The 27,618-nt window shown below is 37.6% G+C and overlaps 2 protein-coding genes across 2 annotated transcripts in view; both read right to left on the bottom strand.

Moving 5' to 3' along the window:
- LOC142336199 (large ribosomal subunit protein uL16-like) overlaps positions 1-27,618 on the bottom strand; it is a 100,901-nt gene that overhangs the window by 26,047 nt on the left and 47,236 nt on the right. The window lies entirely within an intron of this gene.
- LOC142336197 (uncharacterized) lies at positions 348-23,272 on the bottom strand. Its single transcript, XM_075384850.1, has 3 exons — positions 21,611-23,272; positions 15,751-16,949; positions 348-981 (listed from the first exon to the last, which is right to left on the bottom strand). Exons 1-3 carry the CDS (start codon positions 23,239-23,241, stop codon positions 485-487), a joined length of 3,327 nt encoding a protein of 1,108 aa, XP_075240965.1. The 5' UTR covers positions 23,242-23,272; the 3' UTR covers positions 348-484.

Here is a 27,618-nt window from a genome sequence, read left to right as displayed (position 1 = left end):
ATTAGTAAATCCTGAAAAGGCCAAAAAAGACTGGATAATCTACATGATGCTTGTACAATGATAAGCTATAGCCCAAAAACATGGCCACAAGTGAGTGAATAAAATAGTACCCTTTCTCCAATTAGGGTTCGGAACGATAATCAATCTCATCCTGGAGGCTCTTCAAATGTATTCAGCAAAACAAATTAATAAAGCTATTATAGCAGAAGTTTCTTGCTGCAAAGAGAGCTCTCGACACTTTTTGTTAAAAAATATTCTAACTCAGCTTTGGCTGGCAAAACTGTCAGCTCGAAAACAATATCCGTACTATTAGCTAACGTCCAATACTCATCTATTTCTAAAACACAAAAGTTAAAATGTACAGAATTGTTTGAGCAGCCTTCAGAAAAACAAAGCACGTGAACTGTAAGTACATTATTGGAAACATCTCGCTTAACCTGAACAATCCATCCAGTATGAAATATTGAACACAATATATTGACATTTATTCTGCGTTTGTTTTTCGCAAAACTGAGTAACTTTCCAAAGTGCTCAGAGTTTTTGCACTGTGAAGTTGGCCGATAATTTGTTTAATATGCTGTCTCATATTTGAAGTCTCCGTTGGATCAAACCATTGCGGCCATTCAATTATCGTTTTTTTAACTTGATCTGTGAACGATTCTTGTGGGAATAACACAAAATCTTTGATAAATTGTTCCAAAAACTTGAGTAGATACAATCCACAGTCGAAGGAGTTTGTTTGTTGGGGAACAGGAGGCTGTGCATGCATCAAGGTTGTTTTTGATAGAGAACTCTTAATGTTGAATTTGGTTTCGTGTTCCACTTCCAGATACTCTCGCATCTGCTTGAACAGGTTATTTTTGTTGCCTGTTATCAGAGAGTTCAACACCATGATGAACGGCTGCTTGTCTTGCACAAATTTGTTCACGTTAATAGACGTATTTCCCGCCGAAGCGATGTTTTTCATATTGGCCATTAGTGCTAAAACAAATCTTGCATTAAAATCATTTAAAATTTTGGAAGAATTAACAATAACTTTAGTTCTCCTTCGAGGTAACACAATAGTGTCGATACATCTTTATCCGACACAACTTTCACCAGTTGTCATACACCAATGTCGATCGATTGTTTCTAATTCTGTACTCGTCATCTTTCAGCTGAGTACGTCATTAATAACTATTAACACAATAAAACAGCCAAAGTTAAACAAGGAGACGTAATGTTCGTTTTAACAAAAAGTTTCGACCCCGCTCATCCACGTTTTGACGTAATTGTCTACCAATTAAAGAAGAGATAGGGAACTTTCACAAAATCACTACTGTTCGAAAACAATTGGTGTACCAGTTAAAAAAATCGGCATAAATTCAAAACACTAAATGAGTAAATAAGGTCGCATAAACTAAAAAAATCAACCTGTACTTCACTACAACGCAGATGGGACCTACAATTAATGGGACTCGGTAACAGAGTCAAAAAGAAGAATAAATAGGGGCCGAGTTAAACAATCCATTTAAAATTTTTGAAACCAAAGAAATTCAAAAGTCATAACGACCATCAGCATACAAATAATAAACACCAAGTAGATCCATATGTAAGTCCATGGGAAGCCAATGGGAACTCCCATTAGTGAGACGAAGTCAAGATTTAAAAAAAATAACAAATACAGGCAAGACCACAAAAGCACAAATATTCAGAACACAGTGCTGAAGCCGTTAAAACCATACGCTATTCAGAGCAAATACTATACATGTTCAACTGAGCATCCTTTGAACATCAATAGGGCCTGTTGTTGAAAAGTGATATAAAAAAAATAGAAAAAAGAACAATATTGTATCATAAAAAAGAACCATAAAAGTGACAAACTCAACATTTTTTAAGAAAACTCAGAGTCAAAGTCATACAAGAACCGGTCAAAACACATGAGAGATTAAAGCCTGCTTCGCCAGAGGCGGATGCTAATTGTCATTAAAGCTACTAAGTTACAAGATGACACAAACAAGAACAAAAAGTCAAAGCAAAAAAAATAATTCGATATTTTTGAAAAGAATTGAATACAAAATTAATCAAATCATTAGCTATCAACTGAATCTGTAAAAAAAATACATATATCTTCATAGAAGCCATTGATACTTCTCTGTATTCGTAATATGTCATAAAACAAAACACAAAGAACGCAAAAATTCAAATAAAATTGCTAAAAAGTTTTGAAGACATCAAAACCGTAGGCCTTTCATTTAAAACATGCTATATGTTTTCACTTTTTAAATATGTCCGATAGGACATTCTTTCAACGCAAATGGAAACAGTCGTTGATGTGATAATGCCATAAGAAGCCAGAAAGCACCATAAAATGGAACTTTCCTATAATCAAAAAATGTTCATAAACAAAGTCATAAAACTATTAGTTAAAACAAACAGCCAAGCAGGTTAAAATCTGTTTTATTAAGGGAACTGGATAGAGCAATAATGAAAATAAGCTACAGGTTGCCAGAAATAAGATTTAAAATGCTATCAAGTTTTACAAATAAATCCCTGGTATTGTTTAAAACAAATATATTCAAACTCAAAAGCCATTATTTATTAACTGAAAGGATTAGGTAGTTTATTAATACCTCCTTAGATAACAAATTGCACCCCTGCTTCTCAGAACAATCTGAATTATTTTAATGGTAAAAATCCAAAAAGACCAATACTGGCGTTGCCACAACTGCGCCTCTATTGAAACCATGTCATTGCTCCAAACGTTAGCATAAAAATTTCGGCTCAAGAAAAACCTAACAAATGAAAAAACAAAGGATTCATGTTTGATAAATATTGAATTAAATCAGCGAAAAACCCAATATATTACAGTTCCAGAACACTTTCACAGAAAGCGAAGTTACATTAATCCTCTGAGTAAACAAAGATTTGTGTGTCAGCAGTTATTAGGTCTGTACTTTGGGCGAAATTCGACAAAGTGGCCTAAAGAAGCATATTTGGTGCCATTTTTCACGGAAAAAGGCCGAATTTCAACAATGTGGCCGAACTTATAGACATAAAAGCAGGACCAATTAATTCAACGATCCTCAGCTTTCTCTAAATGGAACACCAATAATACGTTGGTCAAGGTCAACAATATGAAAATTTTAGCAACATTTATGATACTTTGAGCAAAAAGTACCAAAATTGTAAACAAAAACGGAAATCAGCTTAAAAATAACAACATTTAAACCGAGATAAGTATACACAAGTTAAACTGAAACAGTCAATAGTAGCAAGTCAAACTAGTGAAAAACAGAGCTTTTTCAAATATTTAAAGTCAGTCTAATTAAAATCAATCACCAAGATTTTTGGTACTGCGAAAACAACACTATACACATTCTAGATCTTTGACTGGTCGTTTGAGCAGCATAACACGAACGGAAAATGCAGTGAAATCAAAATTAGAAAAAGATTCTTCAAGTATTTCTTTTGAGCTTTCGATACTCAAATATACAGCACAGATATGCAGAGAGCAACAAGACAAGATAACAAAAATCGATGATAATGAACCAAGCTCGTCTTCTCTCAAATTTGCCTGTCTTCATTTCAAACTACGAGGTAGCTTTGAAATTTCTAGCGGACCGATATGAAAACCAGCGCATGATAACGCATACTAACTAGGAAGCCGTATTCGACTTGGAGCCTATCAAACAGGAAGCTGCAGATCAACTCAGAAAGTTGGTGAGCACAGTTGTTGAAAACACAATTGCACTAGAAGGAATGGGACTTGACGTCCAATCAGCTGACTTCATTTCATTAAACATAATGATTCTAACTATCAAAAATATTATCTTCTTTATATGTGTTCGTGGCAGGGATTGAAACTGTTCTCAAGATTATGTAATGCTAGTTATCTTTGTAAATTTTAGTTCACGATAATTTACCATTTTTTTAAGCAACAGAGCACCAAAAATCTTGCAAAAATGGTACCGTTTATTTTTCGCAAATTCTCTAGTAGTTCTCGCCCTATGATTTGTCACTGACTAGAATCATTTTCGCAGAACTTTCAGCATTTTCAATTTGCAGTATTTTCATTTTGAATATGAATGCCAGAATGTAACGAATTTCGAAGACAATCCAAAACCTCAAAAAAAACAAGCCAATTTCAGCAGAATCAGTTCAAATACTGTTTTCTGATTTGTCTCTCTGAGGAAAAGGTCTTCTTAAGGCTTTTCAATTTGTTCGTTGATTATGTTTCAGTAAGAAATTGTGATTAAAGGTCACAAGCACAAAAATGGTCGAAAGATAGCGTTTCAACAAATTTGTGCTCTTTCTCTTGATTTCATTTTAGGGCTCGAAAAGGTTCTCCAGGTTGTCAATTACCATTCATTGTATTAGTTTGCAATAATGGCTAGTGATTTCAAACATTTTCAATGGCATACATGTTCTGCACAAGACATTTGTTGATGATGCGTCAATTCAAGATGGCAAAAGCCAATAATAGAAAAGTTGAAACTCTTCCCGCCAAAAAAGTGGGAACTTGACTTCGTCCAAATAACACGTGTAGTGTAAAACAGTAACTCTCCAATAAAAGAGACTGAACTTAACATTATCTTACTGAATTTACATTACTAGAAACGTGTTCTCTACACATAGAGTACATAGTTTTTTGGTGATTTTGTGTGCGAATTTTTTTGCAATCCTTCTGATAAACATATTTTTCTTGCTCAGAAGCACCCCCTTTTTTTCCGCCCGCTCAATTGAATATAATTTGAGTTTATTGATGACAGTTTGGTGGTGGAATTCTAATTTACACAGTTACTGGAATTCAAAAAGATTTACTTGTTGGCGGAATTCTGTCTTGTTGGTGTTCTACGACAATGGGTATTCTATGACAATGGGTATTCTATGACAACGGATGTTCTTTGACATTTTTTTACTATACCAAAAAAATCAATTTGAACTGTGATACGTTTTTTGGAAAATATAGGTTTCAGTAGTCACCTAGAGAAGGCCATAATATTTGTTTTCGGTTTCAGACGTTACCGCAGATGATCCCCCTACGTCTCAGACGTTACCTAAGAAGTCCCGTTCCCCCGTTAAAAAACATTGATTCAAAACTCGAATTTTTCTTACCATAGCTTGAGCAGAGAAGCAACTGTTAGTTTTCTGAAAGTTCTGGCAATATTTCGAACTTGTGGACAAAAAAATTACTGTTTCTTTTGCAACTTTTCAAAAAAAAGAGTTGATGATAGTTAAAACTCAGGCGCATCAAAACAAAAATAGAGTGTCGTTTTTATCCTGTTACAAAAGGACACGCTTGCTAATAAAAAAAGCTGCGAAAAGGTTTTGATAGAAAAGTTTTACCTTTTCAGAATCAGATCTTAAAGTTTGTTGGAATCTTTTTCAACCTTTCGCTTTTTCTTTCTAGATGAATGGCTGCACATTTATTGGAAAGAAAAGCCCTCTGCTAGTTTAAAACCTTAGCAGCAATAAATTCATTAAGCAAAACAAAAGTTTTTGCTGCTTTTGCTAAGTCATTGAAAAGTGAAAACTACATGAGCCAGAATATTTAAAACTAATTGATCAAAAAACTAGCTGATAAAGCAAGATCATTTTGTACGCTTCATGCAATTTTCCAACTCAGATAGCAAAATCTTGATCAATACTTATGGCAACATAGCTTCTACAAAGCTCAGATTTTTCTTTTAATTTGTCCTCTGTCTCAGCAGTTACAGTTGAAGTCCCTTTTTCCCTGGTTAGAGACGTTACCAATTTGATGAAGAAAGTTTTTTTCTCCAAAGGTCACAGTAGTCACCAACTGTCACAGTACAAAAACTGGTTTCAGACGTCACCTTAAAAGATGATGAAGATTGATGCTTAAAGACTAGTTTCATATGTTACCTTCACATAAAAGATTCTTCAGTTTGGTGTTCAAAACAGCAAAAAGAACTTGTTCAACAGAAAAGATCTCACTACATTAAAGTTTCTTTGCAAGCTATCTAATTTGTGTTCAGTAGCTCGTGTTGCCTAAACGCATCGCCTTTTTCCAAATTACGAATTAAGTGAAGCTTTTTTTCTATTCCTTGCCTCAGACACAATTGGTTAGGGTATCATTCACTTGAAGGAAAAATCTGGAATTTAATTGCGAGTAACTACCAAAAGCAAAAGTCCTTGGTCTAATATAACAATTATTTAGTCAACCTAATTTTGTTGGTCAAAAGTTCATAAACAAAACTAGCAATTATTTGAATCTGTTGAGAAAAAAACGGTCTACGTTCACACGTTTTCCGTTTTTCTCAAACGAAAAATCATAAAGCTAGATTTAGCTTCAATTATAGTAATATAGCTGGCAGATTGCCAGAAAATAGCCGCAATAGATTCGTAGATCGGCCGTCTAAACAAACAGTAAAAAAGACAGACCAAAAAAAATTCGTCTTTTGATTGAAGGCTGATCTGTTATATTTTGATTAAAATCTGTATAAGTTATTGCTGCCTCTATTAGCTGATCTCAAATAACCTTCATTTAGAGTGACACGCACCCATTTGACCTTATCTCTTTGAACTAAGGTAAATAAAAGTCAATTTCAAAGTGAGGAAGTCATTTTTGAGAGTGAGGTAAGTCAAGTGTGACCAAAAATTTAATCACGCGCATGAACAAAAAAACTCGCTCCACTAAGAGCGAAAAATGACGTCACACATGCAATTCAGTTGAAATTGCATGAACGAATGAACAAAGTGGCTGTGACGTCATATGGTCGTAACAAAAATCATGACGACGAAATAAAAAAAAACCAAGAGAAGGCCAATAATAGCCCCAGCTATCGCTGTGCGGCTATTAATAACTGTTTTTGGAGGGATTTCCTTTGGGTAAAACTATCAAACCAAAAACACATTATTAGGTCTAATTGTTGAACTGGTGTTGGGAATCTCAACCCCCTTACTTCATAAAAGTTGCGCCGCGAAGAAATATTCTAGCCGTTTTTACCTATCTCTAATAAGGAAAGAACTCGGAAAAGACAAAGAGATCAAAACAACAAGATGACAAAGAAAAACACTCAGAGCTGTCAAATCGCACTGAACATTTTCAAGATGTCAGAATTGAACTTCAAGAATCAGCTCGATCTTCTGCAAACCGCAATTTTGCAGAGAAAAAGTTTTAGAACGCTGACTCTTCTAATCAACAACATCAAAGAAACAAAGAAAAACTGAGAAAAGCCGCTGAAAAAGTTAACCTCGAAAACCCTCATCCAAGCACAGTTTCATCAATAACAGAAAGAGAGTCAAACCTTCTCTCGAAATTGCAGATCTTTGAACATGAAGTCAATAGCCTGGATGACGACGGACAACTTAGCCAGTCGTCCACACGATTACGAGATGACATTAGCGTCAGCTCGAAGTGCAGCTCACGCCTTCTTGAATCCAACAGATCATCGCCAACAAGAAACGAGAAGTCAACACAGGTGGTTCAGAACAACAATAATGAAGTTAAAGCTCTACTTCAACCTCCACCAATACATCCCAGGACAAAACCTTCCGTCTTTTTGCCAACAAACAGCAATACACAACCACTGTTATCAAAATTTCTGAGAACTAGTCAAACCTTCTCAGCAAAAAAGGCCAAAGCGAACCAAAAACTGGATGCATCCACAAATCCACTTGCCTTTGAAACAACTCAAACTGACGAACTGAATCCCAACGCATCAGGAGACATCACATTACTTCCAACAAAGCAACCAACAGACGTTTTGTTCGAGGTTGATGTAACCTCCAGCAAAAAGTTTGTTGATTTGCCAACTGTCAACAGCCACAAGCACAACCTTTGACACCAAACAGCATAACACCAACATTCAAAATACTAAACAAAACGCTGAAATTATTTCAGGATATAGTAAAAACAACGTTGAGCCCAACATAGCCAAACATCAGAAAACACCCGCTGAGGATAATTACCTGGAGACGTATCAATTCGGTAATGAAATTAGTATTCAGAACAAACCTTACAATCCGTTTCCCATACCTAACAATATTGACAACATGTCAACTTTTACAACTATCTCCACTAGTGCCATTCAACAGGTAAAACGGCCATATGAACAACCCCAGGACCCCTTTTTAGAAATTCCAGCTCAACAAACTGATCAAGTACTTTTGAAAAACCGCGAAACACAGATCGGTTTAGAAAGTTCTACTACACAGAACCAATCGGAATCGCAAGTTCTTTCCGCTACAAGAGATAATATAAGTGGCAAACAAACGATCCCAGCAGTTGTCAGACCAAAAACGAAAATTCATGAACCGCGAGTTGAATCTGGAGAATTTGACATTTATGTACAAAGTCTCAAAGAGCAAGTGTGTCAAATTCAAACTCAGAATGTACAGCAAACCGAAAGGAGTACAGAAAAGATTCACAACTATCAGTTTCCTCCTGGTAGTACGATTTCTTCAAAAGTAAGGAACAGTTGTCGAATAGTACCGGTGTCCAATTTTCAAATGAATACTCGAATAAAGCCTGGTACTCTGCAAAACACAATGACGTCAAACGAAAAGGGGAATAATATATATGACGCAAATGGAGAGTCGTTAAACCATCCTTTTGACATCGTGAACTCAGTCGCAACGAGGAATATTGCGCACAATACAGAAGATCACATAGCTGGAAGTTCACAGTCATGGCAAAATTTTCACCAGCAACAGCTCCTCGGCAACCACTTAGTTCGTCATGAGATTGCGAATAACATCGAGCCAAATCTTTTTGTACAACAATACAGCACAAAAACAATTAATGATTGTCATTCTGCATCGGTGAACCAGTTGCTAGGTCAGACAAAAAGTACAAAGCTGATCATTTACAATTGAACCACAGCCCCCTGCCAAAACAATTTATAACTACAGCAACAACTACCAAAATGAATTTTTCCAATTGCCTGGTCCAACAGTTTCAATGTTTAAAGATAACAGTAACCAAAATCCTTCTCATTTTCCTCAATTACCGCAATGTTTGTCACAACCAGTTCCAGAAAATCTAGGCAAAAACTACATTGCCAACAACGTGGTAAGTAGCAAGCAAGCCATCAAACTATCACCACTGTCACTACCGCACTTCAATGGCAACCCTCTGCGATACTATGAATGGATAAACAAATTTTTTATGGTTCATAATAATACTGGTATAACTGACACACATCGGATCACGTATCTCCAAAACTCAGTCTCTGGAAAAGCAAAACAAATCACTGAGTCGTACTCCTGTAACCCAGCGTATTATGAAACAGCTCTAAATGAACTGATGATCCATTTTGGAGATCCAATGTTGTAGTGAGCGCCTTTATAAATCAACTCGAGTCATGGCACACCACTGATTCAAAAAATAAGAAATCATTTGTCGCATTCTCAAATTTTTTAAAGCGCTTAGTTCAAACATTTGAATATCTTGGCTTCCAGGCAGACCTTCAGAGTTCCACATTGCTCAAAAAAGCAAAAGAAAAAGTGCCCTACAATATTTTGTTGAAATTGACTGAACATAGGCTCACAACAACAGCTGAACCAGCGTCACTTCGTTCCTTTCAACAATTCTTAGAACTTCATGCTCAAATTTACGATACCATCAATCGCGAGCAAACCCTTACGTCATTTAGACAACAAAACAACACAGACTACGTCAAAGACTTTAGTGTTCCGATGGCTCACTATAAACCGTCATCACAAATAAATAACCAAAACTTATTTGGCAAAGACAATTCTAACGCTGTTTCGCAGCCTGCAATTAAACCACAAGTAACCACTTCTAATAGGGAGTGGTCATCCTCCGTAACTATCTCAAACAACACAAAAACTAACAGAAAACAGCAAAACAACCGACGTTGCTCCCATTGCAATAATAACCACTTTTTGGCAACTTGTCCCGAGTACCAAAAGCAATCACCGCAAGATCGATATAAAATCGTTATCAAAAACAAATTGTGCACGACGAATTGTTTGAGCAATAATCACCTCAGACAAAATTCTTCTTCACAAGAGAACATCGACGGCCGACATCATTCTACTCTACACGACCCTTCAAAACAAGTGAAACGACCGCCAGCAGCATTCTCCACAGGATCTGCTCCATTTGGTCCCACACAGCATTCATCAAATGAAATGTCACCAGGCCAAAACAAACAACAACACTGTCGCTATGGACAACTTTTGGTAAAACGAAAGAGTCAAATACTCAGAGAAGTACCCTCGATTCTCCTTCAATTAATAAAAGCTTCTGCGTAAATAAAAGCTCTTTCCTCCGAGAGACTGGCTTTAACAACTACAGCTGATGCCGGTGTCTATTGTCAATGGCAACAAGGCCTTTGATACGCATGCACTCATAGATCATGGCAGCCAGTTCACCTTCTTGCTTGACACCATAACAAACTTTCTAGCACTTCCTTGCGAACCGCAAACATCAACTACACTCCAAAACGTGAATGCCCAGAACGAAATGCCACTCTCAAAGATAACAGCGCCACACTCCATACAAATCATTGAGACAAAGCTTTGAGATATCTCGTGCATACAGCACGCCAGCAATGAACGTCACAACAGCCAACATATTTGAGTTGAATCAAATATGTGACACGTTTAATAATCTCCGCCACATCCATTTCTCTCAGGTTGCTGGTGGCAAAATTGGAGCCATCTTAGAAGTAAACACTTTCGCTTACACTCATCCAATCGAAGTAATACCCGGAAACATAAATCAACCGTTTGGTGTAAACACAAAACTCGGATGGACATTAGCTGTGGAGTATGAAACTTCTCTCAATCCTTCCGAATCTACATTTAGACATCATTCAACAACAACCAAACCATTTATTTATCATGTTCCAAGACAGCAGACGGAAGAACCACATTTAAGCGAATTAGTTGAGCAATTCTGGAAAATTGAAAGTGAAGGAACCCAAGAACACAGTTCTGTTCTTTCAGATGAAGACAATGATGCCTTAAAGGTTTTTCGGAAAACTATCCGACATAACTCTCAGAGATATGAATATGGTTTTTCCTGGAAAACGCCTTGCCTTTTGTAGAACAATTATTACTGTGCTCTTAATCAGCTGCGATGCTTGGAGAAAAGACTAGGTAATAATCCAACGCTGAAAGAAAAATACGATCAAACGCTTTCAACAAACTTAATCAAAAATTACATAAAACCAGTCGAAATGACAGAACCTGAAACTGAAAAAATATGGCACCTGCCTCATCATCCTGTTCAAAATCCAAACAAACCGGAAAAAATTCGACGGGTGGCAAATGCCGCTTCAAAGTATCGAGGACAGTCATTGAACAGCAACCTCCTAACAGGACCAGATCTCTTGAACAGCTTACTTGGCATACCGCTAAGCTTTCGTGAGCACCCAGTTGCAATCCTTGCAGATATTGAAAGTATGTTCATGCAAATTGCTGTCAAACAGGAAGATCAATCAGCACTTCGCTTTCTCTGGTCGAAAAACAACTTTATAATGCAATATCAATTCACTCGCTTGATTTTTGGGGCAACTTGTTCGCCTTCAATGGCCATCTTTGTCGTAAATCAATGTGCTAAAGACAATGCAGAAAATATTCCCAAAGCTTTTTCAGCAATAACGAAACAATTTTACATGGACGACTACGTTCATTCGCTGCCCACTATCACTGAAGCCAAAGAAAGAGTAATGCAAGTCAAAGAGTGCCTCCAACGAGGGGGTTTCAAATTGACCAAGTTCTTATTTAATTGTCCTGAAATGCTGGAACGAATTCCAAGTGAAGACTTAGACGAGTCAAAAGATTTCACTCGCGTATTAGGACAAAGATGGAATTTCGTTGATGACAAATTTTTCATAAAACCATTGGAAGAATTTCCCTAGAATTCAGCGATGTATACCCAAAGAAAACTTGTCTTGTGGCGTCAATTTTCGACCCCATCGGTATTGCGTCAACGGTGAATATACGCTTCAAGGTTGTAATGCAACAAATTTGGCAACTGAGTTTGAAATGGGACACACCGCTACCTGAGAAATTACATAAACCACTGCAAAAAATACTAAACAGCTATTTCGAATCACCCTCCATTGAACACTCGCGAGCACTCAATTTTCGTGCAAGTTCACAGGAAATTGAACATCAATTGCACGTCTTTGTTGATGCGTCTACTTGTGCTATTGCAGCAGTAATTTATCTACGGAGTTATGACAATAAAACCAAACAAACAGAAACCAGCTTCATAATCAGTAAAGGCAAAGTAGCTCCTCTAAAATCGTTGAGCGTTCCACAACTTGAGCTTGAGGCTGCAACAATCGGGGTACGACTACTCAAAACAGTTCAAAAAGAGACAACACTCAAGATACACGATACACATTTTTGGACAGACAGCCGAGTTTTTCTTGATTGGATTGTTTCTAAGAAGAAACAGAAACTGTTTGTTGCCAACAGAATCCAAGAAATACACGAATCTTCAAAATCAAATCAATGGCATTATTTACCAACAACTCAAAATCCTGCAGACCATGGAACACGCGGCCTAGAACCAGAAAAATTATGTTCTAAATGGTTACAGGCTCCTGATTGCCTAAAGAAACATTACTCCGACTGGCACTCTGCACACAAAATAGTTTCTGTTCACACAACGAGTACATCAAAACCGAATGAACCTGTCATTGACCCAACCCGTTTTCGATCTTGGACAAAACTGCTGTTAACACTCGCAACTATTTACAACCTTCTCTTCAGAATTAAAAAAGAACGAAATAACAAAGAGCAGTACACTACAGACGACATCAACCAAGCACACAGTCACTTAAATCGAATTTCACAGGAAAAAGTTTTCCATTGAGCTATTCACTCGCTAAGAAGAGGACGTAAACTAGACTCTAAATGCAAGATTCGATCCCTAAATCCGTACTTAGACAAAAACGGAATACATAGATCACAAGGCCGACTACAATTTGCTCCTGAAGAAATACAATTAGCTAAATTACCAATAATTCTTTATGCCAGACTCAATAACACGCCTGTATCTTGAGCATGCGCATCGAATTTGTATACACCAAGGTACCGAAGCGGTCAAAGCTTTTTTTCAACAGCGATACGTCGTTATCGGCCTCAGGAAAACATTGTTAAGCATCCGATTTCGATGTTTTTGTGCCACCGTTTTGATGCTTAAAATATCCAGCCGTTATTGGCTCCACTACCAGTGTGCAGGTTTCCTGATACTTTCTTGCAATCCCCTTTCGCTAATACAGGAATTGATTTTTTCTGACCTTTCTATATTGAAGACACCAAAGACAAGCTCACCAAGTACTACGGCCACATTTTCACATGCATGGTCACACGTGCCGCACATCTTGAGTCACGCCCTGATTTAAACACGGACACTTTTCTCAACGCCCTCCGACGTTTTGTGCATCACGAAGGTGTCAAACAAAACTTATTCTAAGTGACAACGGCAAAACATTTGTCGGGGCAAACGAAGAATGGAAGCGATGCGTCCGTAGTCTCGACAATCAACGCATTGCCTCTGAACTTTTATAAAGAACACAGTTTGGAAAATTAACCCACCATACGGACCACATTTTGGTGGTGCGTGGGAACGGTTGATCCAAAATGCTAAACGGATCATTTTGATCATTCTAGGGAGCAAGAGGCTTACATCAGATGTATTCCACACCATCTGGTTGAGACCAAAAGCATGCTGAACTCTCGACCACTTAAAACTGTGGCTGACGTACCAGACAATGAAGAACCCATCACCCCAAATCATTTTCTGGTGCAGAGACCTTACAATTCACTGCCACCAGGAGACTTTACATCAATCATGCCAGCATCCTTCAAGTCATGGAAAAACGTGCAGCAGCTTATGAACCACGGCTGGAGACGCCTACTTAAAGAGTATCTTCCCACTTTAACGAAGCGAAGCAAACGGTCCGAACAGGGTGATTCGTTGAAAGTCAATGACCTGGTGTGGATCCTCAAAGACCTCACTCCGCGTGGGATATGGCCTCTGGGACCAATTGTGGAAACGTCGCCGGGAAGAGATGGATCTGTACGCGTTGTCAAGGTAAAAACGGCTTACGGTACGTTAGTCCGCCCGGTTGCCGGTCTCTTGAGTCACGCCGTGATTTAAACACGGACACTTTTCTCAACGCCCTCCGACGTTTTTTGCATCACGAAGGTGTCAAACAAAACTTATTCTAAGTGACAACGGCAAAACATTTGTCGGGGCAAGCGAAGAATTGAAGCGATGCGTCCGTAGTCTCGACAATCAACGCATTGCCTCTGAACTTTTTATAAAGAACACAGTTTGGAAAATTAACCCACCATACGGACCACATTTTGGTGTTGCGTGGGAACGGTTGATCCAAAATGCTAAACGGATCATTTTGATCATTCTAGGGAGCAAGAGGCTTACATCAGATGTATTCCACACCCTCATGGTTGAGACCAAAAGCATGCTGAACTCTCGACCACTTACACATGTGGCTGACGTACCAGACAATAAAGAACCCATCACCCCAAATCATTTTCTGGTGCAGAGACCTTACAATTCACTGCCACCAGGAGACTTTACATCAACCATGCCAGCATCCTTCAAGTCGTGGAAAAACTGGAAAAACGTGCAGCAGCCTATGAACCACGGCTGGAGACGCCTACTTAAGGAGTATCTTCCCACTTTAACGAAGCGAAGCAAACGGTCCGAACAGGGTGATTCGTTGAAAGTCAATGACCTGGTGTGGATCCTCAAAGACCTCACTCCGCGTGGGATATGGCCTCTGGGACCAATTGTGGAAACGTCGCCTGGAAGAGATTGATCTGTACGAGTTGTCAAGGTAAAAACGGCTTACGGTACGTTAGTCCGCCCGGTTGCCGGTCTCGCACGTGTTTTGGCTGATTAGCCGTTTTTTTGCTCCCTTTTTTTCTCGGAACGTATATCTCGGCAACGCGAGCTACCCTCTGGTCTCTTAGTTACATCATTCGCTCCTTCTTCGGTTTAATTTATGGGTTTCCTCTCTCCGGAGCCTGTTGATGATGCATCAATTCAAGATTGCAAAAGCCAATAATAGAAAAGTTGAAAACTCTTCCCGCCAAAAAAGTGGGAACTTGACTTCGTCCAAATAACACGTGTAAAACAGTAACTCTCCGATAAAAGAGACTGAACTTAACATTATCTTACTGAATTTACATTACTAGAAACGTGTTCTCTACACATAGAGTACAACACTGTTTTCTTTGTCTCAGATGGGTTCTTAGAGAATAAGACTCAGTTTTAGCTCATTGAGCGGGACTAAATAGGAAAAACTTAAATGTTCCAAAAGGGATTGATGCTTAAAGACTTGCTCTCGTATTCTTCAGCCTCAATTTATCTTTTATAGGCCACAATTAGCACAAAATTCAACGTCAAATAAGTGCTAAAAAATCTGGACATTCGAACAGGTAGATAAGCATAATTTTTGTAACACAAACTAAAGAGAGCGCGTGATAAAAACGGGAACACGACCAAATTTCCCAATTTCGTCTGAAACTGGTACCCAAGTTTTAAAATTTTAACTCCGATAACTTTTCGAAAAAGTCAAAAACTACTATCAGAATAACATGCTAATCTGCAGTTGAGATTTTCTTATGATTACACTGATAGCTTTAAGCGACATATTGCTCGGAGAAAACTGACTGAACAATAAACACACGATAAAATCTACCCCCATCCCCTCAATAGAAAAAAAACGTCGGAACAAACATATATAATAGCTAGTGCTAACAATTTTGTGATCTCTGAAAGTATCTTACCATTTTGAACGTTGACATTGACAGCGTTTTTAGGGAAACAAATGACTACCAGAAACCAATGCCATTCCTCGTTAACTGGGATGAAAATGAAGTCCTTGTCAAACAAATTCACATTTTTCGTCCATTTCTTAACACGCTCGTGTCTTTTATTCTTCATAGACAATGTTGCATTGCTGTTAACGTTCAAACTACCCATACTATCGAGCGAACTTCGTCCTTGTTGGTGTTGCTGCCTCGAACTTCTCGCATCATGAGGTCTGACTTGGGAGTAGGTTTTGTAGAAAAAGGAGTTAAAGAGGTAGACACGTTGCTTTTGCTCTTCTGTAGTCAGGTACTGATGAAGAATGTAATTACAATAGAAATCAATGATCGTATCGTTCAGGAACTCATCAGGAGCTAAACACTTTATATCCGCTTTCGTTACTGGGATGCTAGTTTTATCACGTGTAAACGTACATAAAGTAACCGTATCGTCGACCTGATCTCGAGTTCTCGAACTAGCCGGACTAGTAGTTGTAAAACTTGAGTTGGCAGCTTTGACAATGGGCGAAGCACCCACACTGCTGCTACATCGGGCAACTTTAGCCTTGTCAGTCTCCGACTGCTGGTAATGGTCAAAAACAGCTTTGTGGTCTTCACAGATGTAATTGACATTCTTTTCGGCGAAATTGAGCATTTCGAACAAAATTTTCAAATGAGTAACTTTTTCAGCTTTCATTGGTGACTTGAGAATGATCAAAAGTGACTGCTCTTCACATAATTTTGTATCAGAATCTTCAGACATTAGTTTCCTGGGTGTTACTTGACTTTGGCTACTTGAGTTATTAGATAGATAAAACAAAAGAGCATTAAATGAAGACGTTAACATAAAATGCCCACTTCTCAAATTTTTCAAATCCACATTATTGGGTTTCTCAGCGTGATGAACGAAAGTTCCAGCATCTGGCATAACTAGGAGTGAGTTCGTGAACCTACAGCTAAACTCAGTTCTGGTTGGTAGAAGTAGTTTTCTATTATGATAAATGACGTTTATATCTACGCTAAAAGGTACAATTTCTACCGAAGAAGGGTCCTTTTTCTGTCTAACGCACACCGGGTAATGCCTATGATCTGTTGGGTCCAGTGGCTCTGTATCTTCGCTGGGATCATCCATGCTCTTGGCACCCGTTTCCATGCTTGGCGAATCAGCACTGTATAACCTAAATTCAACTATTTGTGAGGCACTCACATAAAAAGATACAAATGCCGATTTACAACACTTAATTTTGCCCCTTTTTGCCATTTTTGGCTTCCTTTTTTCAAATACTAAAAATGACATTGATAGTACCGTTGTCTTATACTACAATTAAAGATACTACAAATAAAGTCCCTGTCAACCGACCTCGGTGCCAAAAACACAGTTGACAACATCAATTTGTCAAGTGTTCCCAACAATTACTTTCATAAGAAAAAAGATCACAAAACTACAAAAATCGATCACAAAGACACGAAAACCATAACAGTGAAAAAACGTGAGCTTGAAAAAAAGCAACAAACATTGGGGAGATTGGTTTCAACTAAAATAATGCGAAGCAAGAAACAGTATTTGCAAGAAAAAGTAGTTAACATAAAATCAGTTAAAATGAAGAAGTTAACCTAAAGTACTTCAAATAAAAAGTAGTTTCACATCCGGGACAATACCGGAGTTCTGCAAATTGACTTCAAGAATGCTTTTAATTCCGTTAAGAGACTCAGTGTTCTGGAAGCGACAAAAGAAATAAAACCTGCTCTGAGTACTTTCACAATTTTTGTCAGCACAGAAAAGAGAAAATTTTACTTCACCAACAAGTATTCTTAGTAAATCAGCAGTTCAGCAAAACGATCCGTTGGGCCCACTTTGATTTTAGTTGAATCTATGGCCCATTGTCAAACGAACCGATCTCAAGTTGCCAAATCTAACGCAACATTATTGGTACCTTGATGATGGTGTTATCGCTGTAAAAAAAGAGCTTTGTGAGGCATTGGAAATTCTGAATCTCTTCGTGGAAAACTGCAGTCTTGAACTTTGAAAAGAGAAATGTGAACCCTGGTCTTCCGACTCAATGCATGAAGTTGACAGAAAAATCCAAAGGAAGAGGTATTCGGTCTAAGAAATCTCGGGTGCTGCGACTAGATCGCCCGAAATTGTAGCATCAAGCATTAGAAATCGCGGAATGCAGTTGAATAATCTTGCTTATATGGATGACACAGCGTGCTCTTGCGATTTTGCGTTGCTGTCTCGAAAAATTGCATACTCTGAGATGTAATGTACCATCAGAAGGAACTACTAAAACTCTCACCATTTAATTTTCTGCAAAGATCAATGTTTGAAAATATCTTCGGATGTAAAGTGTCGAACGAATCATGGGAACAGGCATGTCTGAGAAATAGTAAAATAGCACGGGAAACAGGAGGGTAGTAGACCAGGTAAAGGCGGCCTATAATGGCTCAATAAATCAGTCAGCAAAATTTGTTGAAAAACTACCGGAGTCAGCTCTACAGAAGATAACTTCATAATAAAGGCCGAAGAGTTGAGCGAACTAGGTGTCGCAAAAACAAGAAGATTGATGTATTGACCTAAAACACCCTTCTCGACAATAAAACATCCACAAGTGAGAGAGCTCGTCTACTCTCGTTATAATTTCCTCATTCAAAAGCATGGTTGAGAGGTGCACCAATCCCAGCTTTTAGTCTCCATCTTTCGCCCAATGAGTTTGCACCGGCCTTAAAACACCGCTGAAAATTTCTCTGTTAACGGAAATTCTTTTTCATCAGGTAAAGTATTTTATATATTCATGTTGATCATAATGTTTCGGGTCATGGCCAGGTCGAAATGATTGTGCGCTAAAACTGCCTCAGAGACCAGATAATGGCAACCAGCACTTCTGCAAATCTGTCTCTTGTTCAAGCAGCGAAATATTTAACCCAAAATCACCTCACCACCTGGAATATTTACTTGCCCCGTTCCATTGCATTTCATCCATTAGCCCTCGATGTTGACGTAAAGTCCCCAATGCAAACAAATGTGGTTTCTAACAGAACTCCAAACAATTCAACGGGCATACAAATAATACCTCTGCGTTTAGAAACTTAAGTTGGTTTCGCCAAGTTACTTCGGTGAACCCTAAAGAGTGTTGCTGTACTCAGACAACAGAAGCTTCAAACCAGCAGGCCTTTCAAAACCCGTCCATTTAAGCTATGCGGGAATGCTAATACTGGCATAATAGCAAGATATGCCAGTGTTTGATTGCCCAAACTTCTGTTCTCGTGACCTACTCATTCTTGTTCTTAACTGATGAAGTGTTAACTCGAAAAAAGTATCACGAAAAGAGTAGAGGGGAGTTTTTCATGACGTATCGATCATTGAGCGGGGACAATCGACCAATAGCGATGAGATTGTTGATGTCTCACCTAATGAGCAGGCAGATCAAAGATCAAGTCTGATTTTTTTGGATCCTTGCTGTAAATCGCCGGTGGTTAAAGTGCGGAGCGTAACAGCGAGAAAAACAGGGGAAAGATTTTCAATCGAAGCGATAACAGTGTTGATTCGAACTGATCCCATAAACATATCTGGCACAATGCTTGCAAAACTACAAATCCGCGACAGCTTCCTAGATAAGCTGTCTCAAAAAGGTAATTTAAAATAGACCGAAAACAGAAAATTCTCTTCATTTCATCAAATGCTGAGATACAACATTTTGACAAAAAATCTGTATAACTTATTACTGCTTTCATTAAATCATCTCAAATCACCCAAAATAAACGCGACGCACACTGTTGATTTTATTATCTACTTCAGTCATTTTGAAAAAAGGGGCAATTTTGGAGGAAAGATCACGAGTGGCCAAAAATTGATCACAAAAATCAACAACATTAGCTCCACTAAGAATGAACATGACACCAAGCACGCAATTCAGTCAAAATTGCATGAAGTGATCGAATTACAGAATTGGGTTGATCGTGACGTCAAACGTTCATGCCAGAAATCTTGCCAGGGAAATAAAACGTAGACTGAAAAATCCGGAGGCGACTCGAAGCGTCTGTAAGCAACACGACAATAGCATCCCAAACAATATCCTTTCATCTGAAAACGATTTATATTAATCGAGTTGAATAAAAAAAATTGGCAAAAATCCCTGGCGTATCGAGAAAAAATGCGGCATTGACCTCTTTGAAGCAGGAAAACGCCCAAAAAAATCGAAACAAAAAAACTTCAAGAAACATTAGCCCCACATATTTGAATCTTCGTTAAGAATATAAAAAATTTGAGCGAGAAAACTCATTGTGAAATCTTGAAACCGCAAACTTTTGTATTATCAGAAAAATATAAAGATATACCGTAACGTTCAAAAATGTCCAGATTTCCAGACGGATAGAAACTGGCAAGCTCAAAAACTGGCCAATTGTGACAAGAGTTTGGTCACAAGTTTTTGCAATCAACATATTGACGTAAATACAAGTCTTTCTCGGAAAGAGTAAGGAAGAAAACATTCTTAGGAATAACAAAATTTAAAAAACGAAAACTAAATATAGGTCTCTCAAGACCACAATACTCTTTTTGTTTTGCCGTAAATATTTTATAAAATTTAAACATTGTTCTTCCTTTTGTTGAATATGTTTTTGAGAAAAAATCATATTGCAAGATTTAAATTCATCAGGACAAAAAAGAAAATGTTTTACAAAAACAGCCTCAAGAACTTTCGCACACAGTATCAGTGAAAACTGTCAATAAAAAAGGGAGTAAAAAAATTCTCAGAGCTGCATTATGTTAAATGAACTCAACTGCAAACCAGAAAGTCAGAAGTTGAGATCACGGATACATTGAAGAAAATATTAAAAATCAAAAATTATTTCTGCAAATACTACGAGCAAAAAATTGAGTCAATGCCCCGTTCTCTCAAATGCACTTTTTGAAGTCGAACAGTCATTCACTCAACGCAGCGCACTCACTTTCGCTTTTAGGCCAAACCGTCTAAAGAATTGTTTGTCAATTTTCATTAAAAAATTGTCTTGTTCCAATATACACTTCAATTCGTAATGTAGAATGCCTACGTGCCATATTCTTCAACTCCGGTAGCAACAACTGCAATAGAGATACAATTAGTCGAAAATCGCCTTAAAAATACTTTTTAAACATTGAAATTAGCTCAAAACTTCCTTTTATAACCATAAATATGAATAAATTTTATCAAAACAACCTGAATAGTACTAATTTGGTCTACAGTTACCTTTTAGACAACATAAACAGTTTGAAGCCAAACATAAACAGCCAAAAATTCGCTCTTAGCGAAAATTTTTTCACACCTTCCTTCACTTCTCGCTCTGTTTCAAAAGAAGGTATGAAGAAAATAACTGCTTTCTTATCTCCGCTCTTCAAAATTATTCACCGAACGTTTTCAAACTTTATTCACTCCCTTAACTCACTCATAAAAAAAACAAACGATAACGCCTCTTCGAGCCTCAAGAAAACCAATAATAGTCTTCAAGTCGTAAGAAAAATCCAGAGAAAAGCCAAGAATAGCCCCAGCTATTACTTTACGGCTATTAATAACAACCATCATCGGCTAAGAACCAGGCATTAATTTGTAGTGATTGAATTTTGGATACTCTTAATAAAAATCAAACATAACGCAACGTTAACTTTTGGTTGTATATAATCTCTAATCTTTTTTTGTTATATAATCTCTTACGACGGTAAATGTTAGGAACACTTTCTCCTATTGGCTTAAAAAATTGCTTTTGCCAAATCGAGCCTTAGCATAATATCCCATCCCCCGGAAAAATACGAATGACTACAATAATGGCTTTCAACTTCGGTCTAGAACAATTAAATACTACTCGCTTGCTCAATTTAATCAAGGAGGATTCATTGTCATCCATCGTAGTGTCCATTTCCCCAATTGAACTGGAAGTCCCGTTCAGAGCTGATTGGTCAAACCCATTGACCTCTTCAACTCTCAAGAGCACATCGTGATCACGCTGCTCATCATCTTCATCACTTGATAAACACACAATCTCCTCCCCACCCAAATTATTGCTACTGTTGCCCTTCGGTTGCTGCTGTTTTGTGTGTTGTTGGTAGAATGGACTTACAGGTTTTGTAGCACTTTCTTTAAATTCTCTGGCAGTTTTCTCTTTTTTAGCTCTTTCTATCGCACGATGTGAAGAAACCGGGACAATTCTGCGAAGAGTCTTCTGAGCAGAGCCAAGAGTTCCGTTCGAAGAGCTAGCACCAGAAATTGAAGGTGGTGAATTGTTGGTCGAAGTGGAAGTGGATGCAGAAGGGGTTTCATTCTTGCGTTTGCGATCTATCTGATCTCGAACTGCTGCCATGGCAACTGATGGCGAATGACCACTGAAGCAAACATCTTGCACCTTTGGTTGACCTTGAACTAATTGTTGGTTGGTTGCCTGCTTCACATACACCATTCGGGTGCTCGTTCCAAAAGGAATACTAGCTCTGTTCAACACGTTCTGTGGCGTCAAAGTGACTACCGGAGTTGCTCCATTGCTGACAACTCGAGCACTCGTATCGTTGCCTATTGTAGGGTAGGGCGAGCGTTTCAACGGAGGAGGTCCTGAGGGTATTTTAGGTTTATGCGTCACAATATGCGGTTCCATAAACAACGATGACTTAATGGGTTTATTTGAGGGCATGGGCGACGCCTGAGAGTTAGCACCTTTTGAGGCAGGCATAGGAATCGTAGTTTGAACATTGCGGCGCACAAGCGCAGCATTGGTGGGAGGGTAGAAATTCTGAGCGTCTATTGGCATCACGTTGCAGCTAGCAACTGGCTCCGTGCGAAGCTGCGGTGGTCCTGGGTGCCGCAACAATGGAGTGTTATGTCTGACTGGAACTGCTCCAGTCGGAACGAAAACTGGATTAGGATTGGTCGAGTAGTGTAGAGTCGGATGTGCACTACTAGGTGTACTTTGAGCAGAACTCTGGGGTGCAAAAAGGTACTCGAGGGGATACACTGGTGCTGCAATGATACCGTTAGACCCCAATAGAGGAGGCGAGTGCCGCGGAACAGTTTGATAACCTAAAATGGGCGAAAAATGTTCTCTCGGTTCTTGTGGTTGATGGTGCCCAACAGATTTAACAGGGCTCAAGTTTTGAGAACAAGGTCGCACAACGGAATTCGGATGAGAAGGCGGGCCTGCGTTTATAAAACTTGCTACGCTTGGGGTTTGAATTGGATCAGCTGTCTGATTTGTCTGGCTCTGTGAATTTTTGTCTACACTTTCCTCTCTGCATTCAGAACTCCGATTCAAAACTACAAGTTGTTCAACCTTTCGAGCTTTGTGAGTTTGATGTACAGACGATAAAAGGGAGTCGACAGCGGCGTTGTAGCTATCGTTGCTAAGAGTACAACTATCGGGGTTACTGTCGTTGATATGGGTATTACTAGTAGTTGCTAGAGGCTCTGCTGCATAGTACTGGCCATGGCTCAATGGAAAACTGCTGTTCATATATTGATCTGAAAATCGACAACTTGTACCAATCTTATTCAAAATGTGATTACATACAATTCTTACAGACTACTCCCGAATTTCATTAACCCATGCGGCTTCAAAAGAGTTTTCACAAAAAATTTGATTACTATACAATAAGATGAAAAAGAAACAATTGACCTCATGAAAACTGGAAACGATCCAGTGAACATAAACCGCAGATTGCCGGAAAACAGCCTCTAAGTGTCAAAAAAGTGTTCTAATTTGATGTGCAGTTTGTTAGATTTCACAACATTGCTTAATTAAGCCTCTAAACTGAAGGCTATCAAGCTTAATATTAATGCCAGCTAGCAATCGCTCTATGAACTCTCATTTCTGTGAACTCCAGAACACAAAGCCTTTCATTGCCCACAAAAGACATCAAAATTACTTATGATGAATTCATGAAAACCATTTGGAAAGTCGAATTGCCACATGTGGACAGAACACTCGAGAAATAAAGTATTTCTTCAAACACTTTAAAAACGCTAGATTGATAAATTTCACGACTCACTTCCTGTTTCAGCGTGATAAAATGGCCATTCCAATTTGAGTTCAAAAGTGTGTAAAGGGGTCCCAAAAGACAACCGTAAAATGACTGAATCACTCCTTTATAATTCCAAAACAACCCAATCATCCTCTGAGCTGTCTGAAAAAAAAGGCAAAAACGAAACAAAATCTTATGAAGCGGTTAAACGAATTTGACAAAAATTCATTGATGGAAGAACTTTTAAAATATGTTATAAGATATTTTTCATATACTCACTCAACTCTCAAAACAAATCTAAAACTCAAACCGATTATCTAAATCTAAAAATCAAAGCACAAAATAAACAGCTGGCAGCTAACCAGAAAAAAGCTACGACATTTTTGTAGACCTGTAGTCTCAAATTACGTATGAAAACAAAAAGACCTAAGCAAAAACTGAGCAAGAAATGACTTTGTTGTGTATTGAGGACTTCCCACAAATAAAAAATCTCAATTGGAGTGAGTTATCCTTATTTAACTTTGACTTCTCCCATTAAAGTAAAATTCAATTGAACACAACTAGACAGTAATTTTGAGACTGATGCAATTCAACAAATATAAACACGAATGAACGCAAAACTGGCTCAAATCTATGCAAGAAAGACGCCAGCAACTCAACTCAGCCGAAGAATTGCATGTCCAAATAATATACAGAATACGATTTGAAATGAGCGTAACGACAGAGGTCGAAACAAACTACTCACAAAAAATCAAAAGAAAGCCAATACAATCTCCGTTCAGCTATCTCAGCTATTAATCTGAATCTTTCCGTGTTAAACAAGTCTGAAAAAATTTTTCGCAAAATTAATGCAACATTGTCCTCATTACAAAAGTGTTGCTTTTTAGATCACTTCAACTTGATCCAGACCACAATAACTAGGCATACGGAATTAGAGAAAGAATTATTGCTAACAACATATTTCTATTGGATACAATGAATGCTCAAAGATTAGAAAATGCACATTGGTAAAGTGAAAAATGAAAAAGAAACAATTGACCTCATGAAAACTGGAAACGATCCAGTGAACATAAACCGCAGATTGCCGGAAAACAGCCTCTAAGTGTCAAAAAAGTGTTCTAATTTGATGTGCAGTTTGTTAGATTTCACAACATTGCTTAATTAAGCCTCTAAACTGAAGGCTATCAAGCTTAATATTAATGCCAGCTAGCAATCGCTCTATGAACTCTCATTTCTGTGAACTCCAGAACACAAAGTCTTTCATTGCCCACAAAAGACATCAAAATTACTTATGATGAATTCATGAAAACCATTTGGAAAGTCGAATTGCCACATGTGGACAGAACACTCGAGAAATAAAGTATTTCTTCAAACACTTTAAAAACGCTAGATTGATAAATTTCACGACTCACTTCCTGTTTCAGCGTGATAAAATGGCCATTCCAATTTGAGTTCAAAAGTGTGTAAAGGGGTCCCAAAAGACAACCGTAAAATGACTGAATCACTCCTTATAATTCCAAAACAACCCAATCATCCTCTGAGCTGTCTGAAAAAAAAGGCAAAAACGAAACAAAATCTTATGAAGCGGTTAAACGAATTTGACAAAAATTCATTGATGGAAGAACTTTTAAAATATGTTATAAGATATTTTTCATATACTCACTCAACTCTCAAAACAAATCTAAAACTCAAACCGATTATCTAAATCTAAAAATCAAAGCACAAAATAAACAGCTGGCAGCTAACCAGAAAAAAGCTACGACATTTTTGTAGACCTGTAGTCTCAAATTACGTATGAAAACAAAAAGACCTAAGCAAAAACTGAGCAAGAAATGACTTTGTTGTGTATTGAGGACTTCCCACAAATAAAAAATCTCAATTGGAGTGAGTTATCCTTATTTAACTTTGACTTCTCCCATTAAAGTAAAATTCAATTGAACACAACTAGACAGTAATTTTGAGACTGATGCAATTCAACAAATATAAACACGAATGAACGCAAAACTGGCTCAAATCTATGCAAGAAAGACGCCAGCAACTAAACTCAGCCGAAGAATTGCATGTCCAAATAATATACAGAATACGATTTGAAATGAGCGTAATGACAGAGGTCGAAACAAACTACTCACAAAAAATCAAAAGAAAGCCAATACAATCTCCGTTCAGCTATCTCAGCTATTAATCTGAATCTTTCCGTGTTAAACAAGTCTGAAAAAATTTTTCGCAAAATTAATGCAACATTGTCCTCATTACAAAAGGGTTGCTTTTTAGATCACTTCAACTTGATCCAGACCACAATAACTAGGCATACGGAATTAGAGAAAGAATTATTGCTAACAACATATTTCTATTGGATACAATGAATGCTCAAAGATTAGAAAATGCACATTGGTAATACACGCAAATTAAGGGAAAAACCAAAGCTTATCAAAAACAAGTCCATAAGAAAAAATATCAGCGAACTCCAAAGCAAGCAAACAAACGTATATAATTGTTCCGACCCCTCTTGAGGGGGGAGGAACTATATACTCAAATGGATTTTTTTTGTTCAGACAATTGTGGCCGATCGATACAATAATTGTAAAGAGTTGTGAGTGGTATCATAAGAAAGCCCGTCCAACGTAGAACATGGAATTAAATTGATTTTTTCAACTTTCGCTTTTTATAGGGACCTATCGAGGTTTGAAGTGTTGAGAACATTAGACGTAATTCAGCTGTTATGTTCACGGTCTTGACCAAATTTTCGTCAATTTTGAGCAAATTTTTGTCAATTTTGGTTTAAAAAAAATGTTAAAATTGTTAATTGTAATGTTATTGATAATATTTCTAAAGATAGATGAGGGTTGCTGAATTGTTCGATCTGAGTTTTTTTGGTAGAATTTCTGCTAAATTTTTCAAAATTCAGACTTTTTTCGATGACATTTTTAGCACACTTGCTTTATATTTGCTGGAAGAAGACACCCTAAAACTGCGGCCATATTATTCTTCAGCTCAAAAAAGATCTAGCTGTACTCCCGCTGTAGTCTTCTGGAATAATAATTTTGCCAATTTTTTGCAAATTTAAACTCGATAATTATACAAAATGCATTATATATTTTCGACAAACTGAAAAATTTTGTAAAGAATTGATATATTTCGCAACCATTTCAACAATTGAGTGTTTTGTTAGACGCGCAGAAATATCTGGGCTGATCTTGACCTCACCATGGATCCATATGATAACACGTCTTTAGATATTAATGGCGCGTGACCTCTTTTTTCAAAATATTTCCGCTATAGAAATGTTTTTTATGTCAATTACCGACGAGATTTTCAAATCAGGGCTCAATTAATGACAGATATTTACAATAAACGAGACTCAACGAGATTATATCATGGTTTCAGAAATCAGCTCATGCTCTTTATGGCTCTGACCAATTGTTTTCGTAAAAATTTTGTGCATTTCTTGCGTTTTGCTTTCATTTCTTATACTTTTTGTAGCCCAAAGAATTATTGTCCCCAATCAAAGATCCAGTTAGTTTTCACAAGGTATAAAAGAACCTAGACAGTTTTTCAGTTGTTATCTAATGTCTGTTGTGACTTTGAATACATTTATTTTGAGAAAATACCGGTGAATTTTTAACTTTGCCAAAATTTTATTTTATTTCTCTCAACTTCGGCCGCAGTCTCAGTAAAAACAGGCAGAAACTTCATGTGAGTAACAAATTCATGTCAGTAACGGTTTTATATTCAACTAATGGTTCCTTTATTTTGGTACTACGCGTCTTCAATTTTTCCTTTATTTTTGATCAGAATTGCATATTTCAGTTTAATTCTTTACCGAATTATCACATTATTGACAAGTCAAATCAAAGGAAGGCATTGTAGGG

Source organism: Convolutriloba macropyga, chromosome 3, assembly GCF_964194025.1.
Source record: "Convolutriloba macropyga chromosome 3, txConMacr16.3, whole genome shotgun sequence".
NCBI classification, from domain to species: Eukaryota; Metazoa; Xenacoelomorpha; order Acoela; family Convolutidae; genus Convolutriloba; species Convolutriloba macropyga.
This window is presented reverse-complemented; position numbering and strand designations above follow the sequence as displayed.